Source organism: Oryctolagus cuniculus, chromosome 1 (assembly GCF_051225735.1).
Source record: "Oryctolagus cuniculus isolate XC-2025 breed Fujian yellow rabbit chromosome 1, ASM5122573v1, whole genome shotgun sequence".
Taxonomy (NCBI): Eukaryota; Metazoa; Chordata; class Mammalia; order Lagomorpha; family Leporidae; genus Oryctolagus; species Oryctolagus cuniculus.
In genome coordinates, this window is record NC_142867.1 from 86,354,308 (window position 1) to 86,371,850 (window position 17,543).

At 41.7% G+C, this 17,543-nt stretch overlaps 2 protein-coding genes across 4 annotated transcripts in view; one reads left to right on the plus strand and one right to left on the minus strand.

The window, feature by feature from the left end:
• Positions 1 to 3,087: 3,087 nt before the first annotated feature.
• On the minus strand, positions 3,088 to 16,864 carry CWC15 (CWC15 spliceosome associated protein). The gene is made up of 7 exons (XM_002708624.6): positions 16,787 to 16,864; positions 15,615 to 15,753; positions 14,638 to 14,750; positions 14,162 to 14,250; positions 13,062 to 13,169; positions 6,641 to 6,759; positions 3,088 to 3,261 (listed from the first exon to the last, which is right to left on the minus strand). The coding sequence occupies exons 2-7, from the start codon at positions 15,743 to 15,745 to the stop codon at positions 3,132 to 3,134; spliced, it is 690 nt and encodes a 229-aa protein (XP_002708670.1). The 5' UTR covers positions 15,746 to 15,753; positions 16,787 to 16,864; the 3' UTR covers positions 3,088 to 3,131.
• A 141-nt stretch (positions 16,865 to 17,005) lies between these two features.
• LOC100348204 (lysine-specific demethylase 4D) overlaps positions 17,006 to 17,543 on the plus strand; it is a 36,804-nt gene continuing 36,266 nt past the window's right edge. Inside the window, exon 1 of one of the 3 annotated variants that reach the window (XR_016233884.1) lies at positions 17,006 to 17,371. The gene's annotated coding sequence lies outside the window, so the exon portion shown is untranslated. The remainder of the gene's footprint in view (positions 17,372 to 17,543) is intronic. The other 2 variants (XM_002708442.5, XM_089332940.1) reach the window with 2 other exon arrangements.

Sequence of the window (17,543 nt, forward strand, 5' to 3'; positions counted from 1 at the left end):
AGGCAACTGCACTTAGGCCGGGACACTGGCTGGGATCTGTAGTTAATACTTTTCCTCTTGTTTTATAGCTGACTGGAAATTTAGAGGAGAAGGACAAGGGTAGTTACTCTCACCCTCCAAGAGCCTCCAACAGGTCCATGAACTGCATTCTATTATGTCACATCCAATCTTCAGCTTTGCATGGTGGGATTGTTAAATTCTGTATAAAGGAGGAAACTGAGACACAGATATTTAAATAATGTTAAGGCATAAAACTAATAACTGGCACAACTAAAAGTCAGTCTAGCATCCTTTGGGATACTGTCCTACTCCATAGTGCTTCTTCCAAAATAGCTAACATCCAATCCACACCATCTGGTATTCATAGAGGCCTTGCTCCATGCCTAGCATGGTGCTAGGTATTGTGGAAGAGGGGGAGGCAGCTCTACCCCAAGGAGTTTGGAATTACTGCTGTTTCCATGTCTTGTCTACGATGCATGTGGCTGAGTATCTCAGGCCATGTCTAACTAACAAATGAACTATCTCTGTCTCCCTGCCCCTATCTATTCTAGATAACTGAGTTCCCTGCTCAATGGACCAGCTTTGTTTCAGAATACAGAAGCTCTACTGGCCAGTGGGGCAGTGAAGTTATAAAGACCCTTTTTCCAGGAACATGAATGACTTCAAGTTTTGTAATACAGAAACAGTCTCACAGAGCAAGTTGGGCAGATGAAAAGAAGGAAGCCATGAAAGCCGGACACAGGTGGCACTTTGTTTTGTTTTAAAGATTTATATTTATTTATTCGAAAGTCAGTAACACACAGAGAGAAGAGAGGCAGAGAAGGGGGAGGGAGGTCTTCCACCCGCTGGTTCACTCTCCAATTGGCCACAATAACTGGAGCTGTGCTAATCTGAAGCCAGGAGTCAGAAGCTTCTACTGGGTCTCCCACGTGGGTGCAGGGGACCAAGGACTTGGGCCAACTTCTACTTCTTTCCCAGGCCATAAGAGAGCTGGATCAGAAATGGAGCAGCTGGGACTCATATCAATGCCCATGTGGGATGTTGGCACAGTAGGCAGCAGCTTTACCCATTATGACACAGTGCCAGCCCCACGGGTGACATCTTTTAAATATTAAGCTAATCCTCTATTTCACTTAAGTTTCTGTGACTGCCATTTCTAATCCTAGCAACTAACAATGCAAGTGTGGGTCATACCATGCTTTGAGGGGCCACAGAACCTCTTAATTCAGAACCAAACCTTTGTGACAGAACTAAACAAAAGGCTTTGAAATTTTTAGCCAGTTCCTGCTATTAGCAGAGCAAGGTATGAGGAAGAAGGTATGAAGTCCCTAAAATATGCCTGCCAGACACTTGAAGTTTACATTGGTCAATGCCTACAAAACTCCCTCAAGACTACTGTTACTGTTGTTTCTGACTGTGGAGCAAAGCCTGAGGACTAATTAACATCAAGTCAAGCATAGCAGTAGATGGCTTAGCATCAACAGTTACAGGTCTTAGTCTTCTTTCATTAAAGTTTATTTTAACTTCTCTTATGTTTTCCTTCTCCATAAAATGGGGAAAATAATCACGCCTACCTTAGAGGGAGTGGTGTCAATTAGATGAATGCAGCACGGGTGCACTTGGTGGTCATTCAATGTTTGCTGTACTAAAGCCACAGGTAAAGCTGGGCTTCGCACCCAGGCCCACCTGGCTTAAAAGCTCTGGCTCTTTCACACAGCATCAGCATTCGAAGGGTATGACGGACCCCTCAGTCATTCCTATACAAGGTACTTTTGCAAAGAGGACACAGGGCAGTCTAGCTAAGTAGGCTATAAATCTGAAGCCGACACGTTTGTGTGTGTTCTGGGACTGAGACAAGTTCTATGATGTTTTACATTAAAAAACTACTTGGGCCAGTGCTGTGGTTAGTGGAGGAAGCTGCCGCCTACAGTACCAGCATCCCATATAGGAGCCGGTTCAAGTCCAAGCTGCTCCACTTCTGATCCAGCTCTCTATGGCCTGGGAAAGCAGCAGAAGATGATTCAAGTGCTTGGGCCCCTGTACCCGAGTTGGAGACCCAGAGGAAGCTCCTGGCTCCGGATTGGCACAGCTCTAGCTGTTGTGGCCATTTGGGGAATGAACCAGCGGATGAAAGACTTTTCTCTGTGCCTCTCTGTAACTCTGCCTTCCAACAAAAAAAGAAAGAAAACCACATGGATAGGAAGAAAGAAATCATGGAAACTAGCTTTTTTCTGATTCTTCCTGAACCTATCAAGCTCAAATAGGAGAAGTTGCAGCTGAGCTTACAGAAACTTCATTTCCCGGAGTTCTGGCTTTTAGTAGAGCTCGGTTGTGTCCCTCTCACCTCTCACCTGGAAGACATGCCTTCCAGGACAACAAATAAAATCCTATTTCCAACTAGGTTTTCCTTTACTTATTTTTGGATTTGGAATGCCATAGGCTTTTTATCTAATGCACGTCGGTGTGAAAACTCTAATAACTTTCAAGAGAAACATGGCAGCTGAATACCAGGAGAAACAAGTGAGCATCATGTGCATCCTAGAAACGCTTACAGAGCTTCTGTCTCTGATCATGGAGTGCCTGCAGAAGGCTGCACCATTTACTGATGGACAATACTCTTCCATACCAACAGGAGGTCCAACATGGAATTCCTTTAATCTTTCTTCACACTCTTAAAAAATGCACAGATAAAATATTATACATTAATTGATCTTAAATCAATGAGAGAAGTGGGGGGGGGGAATTAAACGCACAAAGAAACACAAAGCACATAAGTTTTCTTTTGAAAAGAAAGTATGCAACATTTTATAAGCTGCATAAATTACAACAAAAATTTGGAACACAAATTTAGCTATTTAGATTAAAAATATTTATTACAAGCAAAGTTCCTTTTCTCAATTAAAAAGAAAACATGATTGGAAACACTGATAATGGAGACTGGGTTCAAACTATTCCCATGTCCATTATAAAATAAGGTATGAATAAAGGAAAAGGTATTTTGGGATTTAAAATTAGGGAAGTCTACAAATGATTTAGATGACAGGAAAGTGGGGGTGGATAAAAAGAAAAAACTAACCAAAGCCAAGATGATCCTTAACATTTGAGTCTTTAATTAAGCACATAAAACTGTACTACTTAATATATTTCTCCATAAACTTCTTGTGAAATTCAGATCGCAGTGTATCATTTACAAATCTTTTGTCTTTCTTTTGATCATCTACACCTTTTGCACAGTTCTTGAAGACAACATCATCATCCCACCTAAACAGGGAAAAAACATAGAACACCCTATAACGTTTGTATCAGGAAGGCACCACGCGAACTGCAAAGCTTAGTCTTTATACAGAAATATGCTCGACATGCACATCATTTGATGCAGCAATTATACCCAGAAGATTAACGTAATCCTTAATAATCGTGCTTTATTTTAGCAGGAAAGACAATTCTTACTTAGAGAATGTAAAGTTTGCTGTTTCCCCAGTAAAAGAAACTGAGTTATAAAGCAGAAATATACAGAATATACAGGATAATCCTCATTAATATAGATGTCACTAGATGAGAATAACTGATCAATTTACTATAGTTTAGATTATGACATTTTGAGGATATTATATAATCTTCTTTATTAGTTAATTTAGTAATCATACTATAGCAGTAACATTGTGGGGCAAAAGGAACAGGAACTATCAGGTAGAATAACTAAGGTTCTTATATTGACTCACATCTACATAAACCACAGAAAGATAGCACTTAAAGAGCTCAAGGTAGAACTCTGTTTGCATACTTCTGGGTGGATTTTGTACTGCGTAAGTATTAAAAAAAACACCCGTGGGTGGACTATAAAATAGATGTTAGAGAAAATAAGATAAGATTGCATAACATGACCCAGCATATAAGATATAAGCTCAAACAAATGATACGAGTGTAAAATACAAGCCTATTCAAACGTGGTTGCGTGTGTTGATGTATGTATGCCATGAGAAACGGCACAGAAGAAATAAGAAAAGAATGTGGGCATTTTTGAAATATAGCATTAGTGAAGTCATCATTGATACAATACACAGAAACATAAAAGTGTAAACAGATCAACATGACTAGAATATAAGACATGTTTCCATCTACAAACAATTCCATCTGCATCCAAAAAGGAAAAGAAACTGTTTATCCTTACCTTTATATATAATCAGTAAAATCAATATACATTTTTTTCTATGTCCACTCTCTTCCCAACTCTTTGTCCCTCCTCCCCAACATCAAAATTATCATTCCACGCCACTAAATGGTAGCACTCATTTACGTGTCCTGACACCAATATTTGCCCTAAATGATCATGCCTCTCCTCTTGCCACACCAATCTCTTAGTTCTCTGTTTCACTGGCTGTTCCTTCTCTGTCTAGTTTTCTTCCATTCAAAATTCATTTACTGTTTCAGGCAGTGATAGCTAATCATCGACTCAACCTCTGAATACAACACCATGCTCAGTCCTAGGACTCCTCTCTAGCTATACTCATTCTTGAGGTGATCTTTTTTTTTTATTTTATTTTTTTATTTTTTTTTATTTTTGACAGGCAGAGTGGACAGTGAGAGAGAGAGACAGACAGAAAGGTCTTCCTTTGCCGTTGGTTCACCCTCCAATGGCCGCCGCGGCCGGCGCACCACGCTGATCCGATGGCAGGAGCCAGGTGCTTCTCCTGGTCTCCCATGGGGTGCAGGGCCCAAGCACTTGGGCCATCCTCCACTGCACTCCCTGGCCACAGCAGAGAGCTGGCCTGGAAAAGGGGCAACCGGGACAGAATCCGGTGCCCCGACCGGGACTAGAAGGTGGAGGATTAGCCTACTGAGCCGCGGCGCCGGCCTTCTTGAGGTGATCTTACGCAGTGTCAGAACTCCTATAAGCAGACAACTCTGAAATTTATTACCCCAGCTTGGACTGGAATCATATTAAGTTACCTCCTTAACATTTCCTCAGAGATGCACGTATCCTGCCAAACTTACTGTGTCCTAAGTTTGCCACCTCCCCTAACCCCAACCTTAGTCTACATTCTTCACTATCTCTATCCTTTCACAATTGTTTGGGTCAAATAGCTCAGACTCCAGTCTCTGATAAAAATGTCACCTTGTCAGCAAATCCTTCCTTGACTATGCTGCTGCCTCTGCATGGAGGGAGATTTTTACAGCTTTAGAGACCACTGTAAGGACTCAAGTTTTTACTGCAAATGAGTCAAGAAGCCATGGGAGGTTTAGTAGAGGAGACTGTTGCTGTAAACTTCAGTTTAAAAGGATCACGCTTCTGTGTCAAGAAAAATCTGGGAGTGATGAGGGTGGCGAGTGTGCAGGAGAACAATTAGGGGCACTGCATCACTATGGAAGACGCAGCAATGGAGATGGTGAGAAATAATGGATATAGTTTAAAAGTTAAGCCTCCAGGCCGGCGCCGTGGCTCACTAGGCTAATCCTCCACCTGCCACGCTGGCACACCGGGTTCTAGTCCCGGTCGGGGTGCCGGATTCTGTCCCGGTTGCCCCTCTTCCAGGCCAGCTCTCTGCTATGGCCCGGGAGTGCAGCGGAGGATGGCCCAAGTGTTTGGGCCCTGCACCCACCTGGGAGACCAGGAAAAGCACCTGGCTCCTGCCATCGGATCAGCATGATGCGCTGGCCGCAGTGCGCCGGCTGCGGCGGCCATTGGAGGGTGAACCAATGGCAAAAGGAAGACCTTTCTCTTTGTCTCTCTCTCTCACTGTCCACTCTGCCTGTCAAAAAAAAAAAAAAAAAAAAAAAAAAAAAGTTAAGCCTCCAAGAGCCTTGATCACTAAGCTTCCTTCACTCAGCACTTCCTATAAAACTTTATTTTTCTGCATATCATCTAAAATACCATAGATAGTACTTTTTGTTTATAGTCTCTTCTCCTTTAACTCTCTACCTCAGCCCTCCAAACACACTGTACACTAAAGAGTTATGATAGCAGGCTGAGAACTGCTCTCCTTAGAAAGGGCTGGCATTTGGAAACCCAGGTTTTAGGAATCTTCTCACCATCACTGTACCTACAATGTATAAATAATGTAGTTTATACTGACCATTTACTTTCCTTTGTGGAGTCTGGATTTTTTTATTAGGTGCAAGGCAGAAGTTGCCCCACATGACAAACTCCAACAAAAATCTTAGAGACTGAATCTCAGCTAGGCTTCCCTGTGCAAAAGCACTGATGTGCTGCTGCATTTCTGTTGTTGAGGGAACAACGTGCTCTGTATGACTTCTCACGGGAGGGACAGAGTCTCAGGAAACAAGCAGATTCCTCCCATTTCTGCCTGTGTCTTTTCCCCTTATGATTCTGTTGTGTATCTTTACTGTATTAGCCACAAATACAACTACAGGTCAAGTCCTCTGAGTGTCTTTGGGAGACCCTTGACACAAAAATGTAAAATGTAAGCTCTGTGGAGTCAAGGGTTTACCTCATTACTCTACCCCTAGTGCCTGGATCATTGTTTGGTACACAGCTGGTTATTCATTCTCCTCTTTCCACGGCTCCAAAATCTGACAGAAGAGCATCAGTGGAAGATGGGGTTTTTAGAAGCTTTATACAATGTAATTTGTTATCCAACTCAAAATCTGTATACCCATCCAATCCATTACTGAATAGTACCTTCTTTTAACTTTGAAGTTGGCCTGAGGCTGGGATGGGCCAGTGAGATTAAGCAGAGGATTTCCACTCAGAATGTTTTCCATTCGGATCCTCTCTTCTTCAGCTTTTTGTTCTTGTTCCTGTTAAGGACAGAGTAAGATTCAAATTATATTAACTCTAGATCAATTTTCTTATATTATCTGATTGAAAACAAAACAAAACCCGTTTGTATTTTTTCAGAACATCACCAAAACAGGTTTTTGCTTGATTTTTTTTAAGAAATAAGAGAAAAGTCTCGTTTATAAAAAATAATTCGCGGCCGGCGCCGCGGCTCAATAGGCTAATCCTCCGCCTAATGGCGCCAGCACACCGGGTTCTAGTCCCGGTCGGGGCGCCAGATTCTGTCCTGGCTGCCCCTCTTCCAGGACAGCTCTCTGTTGTGGCCAGGGAGTGCAGTGGAGGATGGCCCAAGTGCTTGGGCCCTGCACCCACATGGGAGACCAGGAGAAGCACCTGGCTCCTGCCTTTGGATCAGCGCGGTGTGCCGGCCACAGCGCGCCGGCCGCAGCGGTCACTGGAGGGTGAGCCAACGGCAAAAGGAAGACCTTTATTTCTGTCTCTCTCTCTCACTGTCCACTCTGCCTGTCAAAAAAAAAAAAAAAAATTCGCAATTTTTATTGTAAATATTTCGTACTGGTCATCATAGTCATTAGTAACTGCTAGCTTTAAAATGTTGAGCTGAATATTTAAATCTATTTTCTCTCTTAAAGAACAAGCAACATTAACTGCTTTAAATTTTCAGAGGATATATAAATACAGTCAGCCAACCTTTTTTTAATTTAAGAACACATTAGGGGCTGGTGCTATGGCGTAGTGGTTAAGCCTCTGCTTGTTACACCTGCTTCCTATACTGGAGTGCTTTTTCCAGTTCTAGCTACTCCGCTTCAGAGCTCTCTGCTCATCCATCAGGGAAAGCAGCAGATGATGGCCAGGGACTTGGGTCTCTACCACCCATCTGGGAGAACTGGAGAGAGTTCTAGACTCCTGGCTCTGGCCTGGTCCAGCGCTGATAACTGCCAGCATTTTGAGGAATAAACCAGCAGATAGAAGATTTCATTCTTTCTCTTTATTCCTCTCTCCCTGTCACCTTGCCTTTCAAATAATTTTTTAAAATGTATTCAAAAAACATAAAAAGATATATTTGGCAATTATCTCAATTTTTAAAGAGCTATATGTAACTGTGATTAAAAATATATTTTACTGGGGCCAGCACTGTGGCACAGCAGGTTAACACCCTGGCCTGAAGCGCTGGCATCCCATATGGGCACCGGTTCTAGACCCGGCTGCTTCTTCTCCAATCCAGCTCTCTGCTATGGCCTAGGAAAGCAGTGGAAGATGGCTCAAGTCCTTGGGCGCCTGCACCCACGTGGGAGACCTGGAAGAAGCTCCTGACTCCTGGCTTCAGATCAGCGCAGCCATCTGGGGAGTGAACCACCAGATGGAAGACCTTTCTCTCTGTCTCTACCTCTCTCTGTAACTCTTTCAAATAAATAAAATAAATCTTTAAAAAAATATATTTTACTTTGAATTTTAAAAAATTACTTTGAATTACTAATATGAACTCCTCTTTCTAGAACTGATTACAAATTATTAAGAATGACTTCTAAAATAAGACACATTACCATGTAAAAAATTACACATATGCGGCAGGCATTTGACTTGGTGGTTAAGACACAATGTTCCCTACTAGCGCACACAGGTTCCATACCCAGCTTCCCACTAATGCAAGCTCTGGGCAGGCAGTAGTGATGGTTCAAGTGTCTGGGCTCCTGCCACCCATATGGGAGACTTGAACTGTGCTCCTGGTTCCTGGCTTCCACTCCACGGTCATGGCAGGCATTTGGGGAGTAAACCAGTGGATAGGAGCTCTCTGTCACTATGCCTCTTTTTGAATAAATTCGTAAACGCCTTTTATGAATAAACTCATAAAAATGAAAAAAGTTCTCTCTATATATGTATGCAATTAACATGCAGTTTTACTAATTTACCTGAGGTATATCCATTTTGTTCTTACAATTTCTTGTTGCTATTTTTATATTTCTCATCCTTTGTCAGTTTAAGTATTGTCTTTCTTCCTTTTATTATCTTTTAGAAATGTTTAAAAAATTTAGGAATTGGAGAGACAGAGACAGACAACTGAGAGAGCTCCCACCCTCTGGTTCACTTCACAAATGCCTGCAATGGTCAGGGATGGGTCTGGAGCCAGAAATAGGAGCCAGGAACACAATCCAGGTCTTCCATTTGGGTGTCCGGAGCCACCCTGCTGCCTCCTAAGTCTGCAGTGGCAGGAAGCTGGAGTAGGGAGCCAGAGCCAGGAACCAAACCCAGGAACTGATCTGGGATGCAGGCATCTTAACCACTTGGCTAAATGCCTGCTACTCCTTATCTTTGTTCTTTTTATTTTAGCACCAACTTTTTCAAACTCAAATCACCCTCAGTTCCATTTAAGAAGCAGAATATAAAATGTCTAAAAGCCTGAACTATAACTTCTAGGTCTTCCTGACAACACGCTATCTGAAATCAAACATAAAGCCCATTTTGCTGTTTTGGAGATGACAGAAATCAATGACTTAATGGATCAAATCAGAATAGGCTGCCTGGAAATCACTTTAAAATGAACCTTTAGGCACCAGCATTGAGGCCTAGATGGTTAAGCTACTGCCTGCAACACCGGCATCTGATATGGATGCCAGTTAAAGTCTCAGTTTCTCTGCTTCTGATCCAGCTCCCTGCTAATGCACCTGGGAAAGCAGCAGAAGATGGCCCAAGTAGTTGGGCCCCTGTACCCACATGGAAGACCCAGATGAAGCTCCTGGCTTCAGCCTGGCCCAGCCCTGACCATTGAGCAATCTGGGGAATGAACCAGTAGATGGAAGACCTCTCTCTCTCTCTCCCTTTCTATCTGTAACTCTGCCTTAAAAATATACCTTAAACAAAAATATAAAGCTTGAATGATGTCACTTTCTATACAGGTTACAGACACTTCATTTTAATATTCAAATATGAACAGTGGATTATTTTTATGATGATAAATAAATGGGAGGTGAGAAGATGCACTCAGAATTTAGGCAAATAAAGTTAGCAAGGATCATAGACTATGAACAGATAGCATTCTAAAGACTTTACTTTTAACAAATTACATTGATACTGAAGTGCCAGAGAAATAGCTCAAGTACACAATTCATCCAAACTTACAATAATGTATATAACATATAAGGTTTTTGCTTGCTTTATGTTTGAACTATTATTTGCTTTAGACTTACTGGATGATTGTCATATGCAGCACTAGGAACAAAAGGCAACAATTCTATATTCAAATACCAGGCAAAATATCAGCTAGTGAATGGGCCTGCCCACAGGTCAAATCCAAGCCAGAGTTGTGCTGTTCTGACAAAGGCCGTATGGCTAGCCAGCTTAATATACTTACTGTTACAGAAAGTGTGCCAAACCTTGATAATAAGGCTGATTGATATGAAAATGTTATTTTGGGATACCTCAAAAATCAGCTGATGGAAAGGGAAAAAAGGACAATATGGAACTGTCACTCAGCTCCAAGAAAGTCCAATAAATTTTTTGTATAAAGCACAAAACTACAAGACCTTCTGTCGGAATGGTCACCCAAAAGCATTTCAATTGCTTGTCTAACTGTATCCAGAGCTGTCAGGCAAACAAAGAGTTTGGAACAACTGCCCTCTAGTGGCCAGCAAGTGATATTGGGAATTTCCTACAACTCTTCTCAATTCTTTCCTGACCATTCTGACTCACAAGAACTCTATTTTTCTCTAAATTTCTAGCATTAATCCAAGTCAGTGTTTTTTTCCTAAAAAGTCTTTTTCCTTATTTCTTCTTCAAAAAATAGTAATTCGTGGCTCAAGTGACATCTTACATAAAAGTCCACAAATGAGCTGTTGCTACTCTGGCTGAAAATGGGGGCAGAAATCTTTACCTGAATGACAGACAATGTGCTGACCTTAACAGGTTCAAAATGGAATTCATCCTCTTTCTCTGCCTAAACATGCTCATTTTTCTGCAATCCCTATACTATGTATGGCACCAATATTTACCCAGAAACTAGGGGTCATCTTTGCTGCCACATCCACCAGTCACTTCTACCTTCTTAAGAGCTCTTTCAGTATCTGTTAACATCTTTAAATTTCAACTCCTATTATACAAGTGAAAATTCTCCTAACTGCATGTGAGGATTACTAGAACATTCTTCTCAGTTTTTGCCAATCTATCCTCCTTATTTTTTGTTACAGTAGTCTTTTTATTTTAAGAAACCTTTTATTTAATGAGTACAAATTTCTTAAGTACAACATTAGGAATACAGTGATTCTTCTCACCATACCCACCCTCCCGTTGTCAACTCTCTACTCACTTTCTCCTCCCTCTCTCATTCCTAGTCCCATTCTCCATTAAGATTTTCGATTAACTGTATACACAGAAGACCAATTCTATACTAAGCAAAGATTTCAACAATTTGCACACACACAAACACACACAATATAAAAAACTGAGAACAAGTTTTACAGTTAATTCTCATAGAACAACTCCTTGAGGGCAGAGGTCCTGCATGGGGAGTTAGTGCACAGTGACTCCTGTTGTTAATTTAATAATTAACACTCTTATGTATGATGTCAAGGATCACTTGAGGCTGTTGACATGAGCTGCCACGGCTATGGAAGCCTTATGAGTCCACTGTCTCCATCGGTATTTAGACAAGGCCATAAGCAAAGTGCAAGTTCTCTCCTGCTTTCAGAGAAAAGTACACTCTTTGATGGCCCCTTCTTTCCACTGGGGTCTCTCACTCACAAAGATCCTTCATGTAGGACATTTTTTTGCCACAGTGTCTTGGCTTTCCATGCCTGAAATGCTCTCATGGGCTTTTCAGCCAGACCAGAATGACTTAAAAGCTGACTCTGAGGTCAGAGTGCTATTTAGAGAGACTGTCATTCAATGAGTCTGCTGTGTAAACTGCTTCCCATGTTGGGACATTCTTTCCTTTTTTATCTATTATTATTACCAGACACTTAATTTTATTTATATGATCCCTTTAACACTTAATCCTATCTATATGATCAATTTAACACTTAATATGATCCCTTTAACACTTAAGATGGCATTATTACCACCCAGCTTAATGGGATTTGGAGTCCCATGGCAAGTTTACAGTTTTTCTAAAATGAATATATGATCCTGTCAATATCCTGCTAAAATCAAATGGCTCCTTATATCCTTCAGAACAAAATCTACACTGTTCTAGCATTGGTTTATAAACCTCTAATGTGTCTGTCTCTCCAGTTTCACCTTTTTACTCATTAGACATCCTTTACATAGTAAAATGGATAATTCGAAGTTTTAACCATCTTTGAGTTAGACATTCTTTTTTATAAAATTATTAATTTAAATTATCTGAAAGGCACATGGACAGAAAGAATTTCTTATCTGCTGGTTCAATCCCCAAGCACCTGTAATAACCAGGGCAGGTGCTATTTCTCTGAAAACAGAAATGGAGGGTTTGGTGCTGTGGCATAACAGGTTGTTATGCCAACTACAGCGCTGGCATCCCTCTTGGGTGTGGGTTTCAGTCTCAGCTGGTCCACTTCTGATCTAGCTCCCTGCTGATGGCCTGGGAAAGCAGTAGAGGATAGCTCAAGTGCTTGGGCCCCTATACCTGTGTAGGGGACCCAGAGGAAGCTCTTGGCTTGCAAATGCCCAGCTCCAATCGTTGCAGTCATTTGGGAAGTTAACCAGAGGATGGAAGAACACTCTCTCCCTGTCTTTCCTTCTCTCTCTCTGTAACTCTGCCTTTCAGATAAAGAAATCTGTTAAAAAAAAAAAAAAAAAAAAAAGCTGGGAACTCAATCCTGGTGTTCCATGGTGAGTGCAGGGACCCAACTACTTGAGTCATCATCTGCTGCTTCCCAGAGTGCACATTAGCAGAGACCTGGAATTGGAAGCAAAGTCAGGACGTAAAGTCGACACTCCAGGATGGGACTCAGGTGTCCCAAGCAGCATCTTATGTAAAGCCCATTTATGTAAAGCCCTTCCCCCTGAGTTAGACATTCTTTCTATCCCCTGCAAGAATGAAGAGACTATGGGTACTTAAAGAAGTTAGGTAACTTGCCCTAGGTTATAAAAAATCTATTCACAGCTTGACTCAACAAGTGTCTAGGCAGGAGGCAGAGATAATCTTTGTATGCCAGGAGTATAAATGTCATACAAACAATCAGATTTCTAAATGTATATATGCTACAATGCTTAGACATGGTGAAAAACATTTCTAATAAAAAGTATTACTTGAATTTTAAAAAATGTCTAATGTATTATGTGTGAGAAGACAGGGAGACAGGGTGGTGTATAGTTAACATTGGGATTTTACCTTCCTGGCCTGCTCTTCAGCTCGCTCTTTTTTAATTTTTTCCAGTTCTGCAAGAAGAGCTGCAGTGTCATCATCATCACTCTCCTCTTCAAAATCTTCATCTTCCTCCTAATAAGAACAGATAGCCCAGGAGATTGGTGAGAAAATACACATTATTCATTTTTTTTTCCACAAAAATTGCCCTTGCCAAGTAACTTTGGGGCAGAATTAAGTTTTTCCATGGCAAAGATAAATGCACCTAAATACTAAGATTAAAATCAACAACCAAATTACAACAAAATATAAAGTCCCACAGAAGAAGTTTACAAATACTCAAAAATGTCAATCCCTGACAAAATACCTTTCAAATTTACATGGCTAAAAAAAATTTCCATCTGAGAAGGTTTCCAAAACCAGAGAGGAAAATTTTACACTGAAACACTGTATAAATGCACACTGTATCACTCTAAAGAGTCAAAACACTTTATGTAGCTCAGAACAACTTTAAACCAGCAAGGATAATCAATAGCATGAACAGAATGCCAAATTTCTAGAAGAAAATATTTTGAAATGAATAATCATTTAAGTTTCACGTAAAATCAGTATTCTATTTAATTACTGTAACTCCGTCAAGTCTAGAATTAATTGCTTATATACATAATTAGAAACTATCCATGAAAAGCCATTCAGATTTTTTTCATTGTCTATAGAAACCTACAAATTAATTACAGACTGTAGGGTCTCCATGGATTTCAATATTAACTGAGAGGGTACTGTTTATGGAAAACCTAGTATAAGAGTACCCTGTGAATAATCTGGTAGCCCCACCTCTAGGTTTAATACAGGAAATTATTTTGGGGGGAAAGTACACATTTCAACAGATTGCTTCCATTTTTGGTTCTTCATAGATCAAATTTGTTTGTGAAGTTCTTAACACAAAATAACATCTTTTATTTTAAAGTCAACTGCAGTGTTTAACATTGAGCTTAGGGCTGCATTTGAACAATAGTGAGTGAAAACAAACACATGTGACTTCTTAAATACAAAAGCATAAAAATATATTTCAGAAAAATGCAGTAAAAAATGACTAGATAAGAGGTGAAAGAGGAAATGAAACATACGTCTGTTAGAGGATCATCTGCGTCAAGGTTGGCAGCAGGAATCTGGTCTAACCGAGGCTTCTTGGATACTGAAGAGGAAGTTGTATGTTCTGGGGGTAGGCAAACATCACCTAGTTACTGACACACGTTTCTTACGATTCAGGGACTCATGGGCACAAAACAATCACACTAAAAGCATCCCAGCAGCAGGGCTCATACAGTGGCTAGCAGATAAGCATTTGGATAAATATTTATCGAATGACTTAATGAAAGCACTGATTTTATACAGGAACTGCGGCCTCAGGAAATTCAGGGAATAGTTTATACATGTTGGGAACCTAAACCTGATTATCACTTCTAGGCTAGTTAAGAAAGCACTGTAATTCACACTAATACTTAAAAGCAAACAAACAGAAATATTAACAGTTTCTAATTAACACATAAAAAATATGGAGAACATAATTTTATGAGACAAACGTTTGGGATAGCGTTAGTACCCCGGGTTGGACGATCCCTATTTTTCTCTCTGGCAGCAGCTCTCTCTCTCTCTTCCAGCTCTCTCCTGAAGTCCCGGTTACGAACCTCTTCAGGGGCATCCTGAGTAGTTTGCCTAAATTATAAACCAATCAGGGTCAAAAGGTTACTAGAAAGAAAAAAATACATGGCTGTAGCAATGAAATATAATTCATCACAGCAACTTTGTCCTTTAAGCCTAAGAGGAAAGTTGTCAGAATTATGACACAATCTGAAGGTTGAACTGCATACTTTCCCATAATACAGCTACAGATTTATTATAATGTCCTTAATTTTTTGAACTATGCACTTGGCTCAGTGGTTATGGTGTTGTTTGGGACACTCCATAAAGGAGTGTCTGGGTTTGAGACTCATCTTTATTCTCCATTCCAGCTTCCCAGTAATGTGAACTCTGGAAGGCAGAAGGTGATGGTTCAAGTACTCAGGTCCCTGTCATCTACCACATGGGAGACACGGATTGAGTTCTTGGTTCCTGGCTTAAGTATGGCCCAGCCCTGACAGTTGCAGGCGTTTGGGGAGTGAACCAGCAGATGGGGGATCTCTTTCACTCCGCTCTTCAAATAAAATAAATAATTTTTTCCCTAAAAGCAGGTATTTAATTGTTGTATTATTAGAAATTCAGGGCCTGTTACAGTAACGCTTTCAATGTCATGTTGACTAATGCTGGTAAGTGCATAGTTTCTCTGAGATAATCCACTAGCTACCATTCCATCTCCATATGGAAACTCCTGGATAATAAGAATTTGGGCTGCAGGAAGGGGATAGAACTTTAAAATCACAGAGTGTAATTTTGATGTTAAACTTTCTATTGTATTCTATTCCTCTGAAAATGGTAACTGAAGTGATACAATTCAAACCTACCCCTACTACACATCATGGCCATGCTTTTCAACAGATTAGGCCTATTTCATGAGCAAGAAAAAGCTGCGAGTCTTTATACCTATATTTTATCTTTGTATGGGAAGGTAAGTCTCGGCTGGAATACTGCTTTGAGAGTTGGCTCAGATCACCTTCCCCTTTTCCTCTTCCACCTCTTGCAGGTTCAAAAGTTGGTCTGGCTGCTGTCGTCATCTTTGACGCTATGGGGGAAAACAAAGTTGTTTCTAATGCGACATACTTTCACTGTGTAAGGTACTAAACAAATATCCATCCTTGTGAAATAATCTCAAAACTTGCTTCAATAACCCTCCCAAACCAAAGTTCTGAAGGAAACCAATTATGAGGTGCAAGGGCAGCTTTTATCTCACACCAAAAATTCTGTGGTGAAGACCTGAGTTTCTGCTCCTGTTCCCCTTCTGTGTGGCCTTGGACAAGTGACCAATCTTTCATTTATAGAATGGGGCTATTCCTCAAAGAATTATGAGATCCCACATGTCAAAGCCCTAAAAGTTCTCAGTTTAAACCTTAGTTTAAATGTCCTTAAGGAAAAGACAAAAAGAAAGAAAATTTAAAAATCACTGACAAACTCTTAAGTGTCCCAGAGGTAAGTGTGCTGAAAATCAGTGGGAAACATTCTCCAACAATCTTGTGGATTCGATTTTCTCCTGGGACAGTCCTCACAACATACACGTCAGGCTACAATTTAAGAAATGCTCCAATGACAGAAACCTAATCCTCAAAGGAATCTGATAACGGAAAGAATACTGCCCAGCTGATGGGGCTACTAAGAGCCCAAAAGCCCGTTAACGTCAGAAAAGCAAGTGTCTGGGGAGGGTGCAGAAGACGGCAGGATTATTTTGTATGCTTCCCTCGGTTTCCAAAAGGCCGTGAAAGCCTGCGTAAGGAGAGAGAGAAGCAGGTTTTCTAGGGTCGGGGGCGCCGCCGCTTCCCAAAAGCTTCAGGTTGATCACTCCGGCCGCCCGGGAGCCCGCCTTTCGCCTGGCTGGCCTGCTTCAAGCCCCGGCTTAAAGCCACAGAGGGCAGAGCTTCGTTCCGCGCTGGAGGCCGGGGGCTGCGGGCGCGCCCGGCCGGCACCGGGCTCCACCGCCCGTCCGCGGCTCCCGGTCTTTCCCGCCGGCGCTCGGCACTCGGCCAACGCCAACTCTGACCCCGACTGCCGTCTCCCACGCCACCCGGATAAGAAACACAAACTGCTCTCCCCGTGCCGCTCACCTAGGAAGACGTCCGATACTACACTCACGGAAAATCATACAGACGCCATTGTGCTTGATAGCTCCCAGAAACCTCTGCGCCCAGGGCCAAAGCCCAAGACCCGGAAGCAAAACCCGAGCATTTTTAACCGCCCCAAAGAGGTGGCGGCAACGACCAATCCTCAGAGGCCAAAGTGGAAGTCGGTGTGACGACATCAAGGGGCGGGGCTGAAACGGCCCAGGGGGCGGGCATTTGAAATCAGTGCTTTAGAGCAGACCTTGAACATCATCTTACGCTTTCGAGAGCCAGTTACTTAATGTCTCTTCCGTCTTTCCCTTCCCCAACCCCCCCTCCCAGACTCCTTCATTCCGGCACTGCGTGGATGGAAAACCCGGTGTAGCCGACACCACATCCATGGCTAGCGGGAGAGAGCGTGCAAAGGGATTTCACCAAACAGTTTAAATCCAACGATTCTGTTTCCATCCTTTCTCCTGAGCTAGAGCCAACAAGCCTAGAAAACTAGGCTGCGGAAACACTAGTGTTTTCATTTAATTGGATATGAAGAAAGAACAAATATGTGCGGGGGCAACCACGATCTTTATAAAGGTACCATTCCTGCAAAAATATTAGACTTCACAGCAAAGGTTGTATTCGTATTGTTTGCTAAGTTTTTTTTTTTTTCCCTTTAAAATGCCCTTAAGTTCTGTGAGAGGGGAGATGTCAGCATTAGCGTTTACGACCTTGAACGTTTAGAACGGTGGGCCCAACCGCCAGTGGC